Here is a 2399-nt window from a genome sequence, read left to right as displayed (position 1 = left end):
GTATAGCAAAAAAGACAGTACAGTATGAAGATAAACTTAAACTGCTTCTCCAATAGAATCCCCTGATCACACTTGTAGGTGATTTTACGGTGACGTTGGCTAGCTAAATTCATGGGTTGATACATCGCCCGGTCTAACGGTCGTCTCGCACCAAACTGCGCATGTGCAAACCGTAAAATCAAAGGCACTCGTTCGATAGTTGTTTTTGACGAAAATGAAAACGTGTCAGTTTGTCACTCACGATGATGTAATAATAACATGTTCAACTACTTGGCTACATTGACTCGAATCTAGGTTGTGCCTTAAGATTTTGAGAAAATTAACAACCAAGGAATCATTTTTACTTGTCAAACCCCGGCCTGGTCTGTTAGGTATGTTTCGTTAGCGTTCCCGGAAGTCTCGTGATGTAGCACCTCTGGGTTTAGAAACTCTGTGAGTACAGTTTGAGACCATAGGACTGCAGCGTACGCCCTTTGCGACTATACTGTCAATGGCGAACGATACGGCAACGTCGGCAAGCGGTAGCAAGGAGAAGATGGCGGAGGAAGATACACATGCAGAGAAATTCAAGGAGAAGGCGAATAATTACTTTAAAGGTAGGATTTCAACCATATAACGTTGTCTATCAACGGTATCTTTCAATATGGACAAAGTCTGTAATGATCAAAATCCAGTGCCCTTCATATATTTTTGTATTTTTCTAGCACACATGAGACGGTTGCTATGCTAACGTTAGGTAGCTAACTAGCTGAACGGCGCATTGTTTTTAATGAACAGTTGCGGTATGCTATGCTAGCCAACACTTGTGAAAAAAGTATCTCAGAGTTGTGTGGTGGCGTTGTCGTCAGCTCGGGTCTTGTAAAAAAACACGATCCATTCATATTCCATGTAATATTTACAATTGTGTGAAATTATACGATCATCCAGTATGTCGTAGTTTATCTTGATGACACCAACCAGAATTTTCTAGCTAACATTATGTTTTGTGTCAAACTTTTATCACACTGACGCGTGCACACATATCAAGTCATTCATTCCTAACGTTAGCTACCGTAACTAGCACTGTTTTGGTTTTGTAATTTGACACCCGTCAATATCTTTGCCGTTTGGAAACAAAACCTGTCTCACCCGAGATATCATTAACTTTGCACATAATAGCCTAAATCACAACAAATGGTTACTAGTGGTAGCTTGGCACGTCGCCGATCATTATGCTGGAGATAAGCTAACGTTGGCTAGCTCGCTGCATTTACTTCTGTAGCTAACAGGAGGTTAAACTCTGGTATTTATCTAGCAAATTAAGTAATACAAGTAACGCTGTTCTCTTGCAGTGTTTAGAGTAACTTGGGATACCACGTCAATAGGTTGAAGTTAATGGCTTGATCATGGTTTATGTTCAAGGCAAATCAGAGTTTCCAAAACATTAAAAGTGCACTGATTGAAATAGCTAACTAGCTACATGGCCATAACTTGATTTGCAAGTGTTTGCACATTGTCCTATCAACCATCTAAGTTTATTGGTAAATAGATGAGAAAATATGTAAAACTAGACAAGCTGGTCCACTACAGTACACTGGTACACTACAGTTCCCTGTTATGGTACCCTGCAACAGTACAGTGCCCTGCTACACTACACTGTTACACTACAGTACCCTGCTATACTACACTGGTACGCTACAGTACCCTGTTACAGTACCCTGCTATATTACAGTACAGTACCCTGTTCAGTACCCTGCTACAGTCCCCTGCTACACTACAGTACCCTGTTACATACATTAAAACACCCTATGGTTACATTAAAACACCCTATGGTTACAATTAAAACAAACCCTAGGTTACATTAAAACCCTATGGTTACATTAAAAAACCCTATGGTTACATTAACACCCTATGGGTACATTAAAACACCCTATGGTTACATTAAAACCAAACCCTATGGTTACATTAAAAACACCTATGGTTACATTAAAAACACCCTATGGTTACATTAAAACACCCTATGGTTACATTAAAACACCCTATGGTTACATTAAAACCAAACCTATGGTTACATTAAAAACCCTATGGTTACATTAAAACACCCTATGGTTCATTAAAACCAAACCCTAGGTTACATTAAAACACCCTATGGTTACATTAAAACCAAACCCTATGGTTACATTAAAACACCCTATGGTTACATTAAAAACCCTAGTTTACATTAAACATCCTATGGTTACATTAAAACACCCTATGGTTACATTAAAACACCCTATGGTTACATTAAAACACCCTATGGTTACATTAAAACCAAACCTAGTTTACATTAAAAACATCCTATGGTTACATTAAAACATCCTATGGTTACATTAAACACCTATGGTTACATTAAAACCAAACCCTAGTTTACATTAAAACAT

The 2399-nt window shown here is 38.4% G+C and overlaps 1 protein-coding gene across 1 annotated transcript in view; it reads left to right on the top strand.

Annotated features, from left to right (window-relative positions):
* Nucleotides 1-235: 235 nt before the first annotated feature.
* The window catches only part of LOC112071045 (serine/threonine-protein phosphatase 5), a 42032-nt gene continuing 39868 nt past the window's right edge, over nt 236-2399 (top strand). The window contains 1 exon segment of the mRNA XM_070439228.1: nt 236-596. Within this exon segment, the coding sequence (XP_070295329.1) occupies nt 491-596 (106 nt within the window). The 5' untranslated portion in view covers nt 236-490.

Source organism: Salvelinus sp. IW2-2015, unplaced genomic scaffold (genome assembly GCF_002910315.2).
Source record: "Salvelinus sp. IW2-2015 unplaced genomic scaffold, ASM291031v2 Un_scaffold1500, whole genome shotgun sequence".
Taxonomy (NCBI): domain Eukaryota; kingdom Metazoa; phylum Chordata; class Actinopteri; order Salmoniformes; family Salmonidae; genus Salvelinus; species Salvelinus sp. IW2-2015.
The sequence above is the reverse complement of the archived record's forward strand: the minus strand, read 5'-3'. Positions and strand labels throughout refer to the sequence as shown.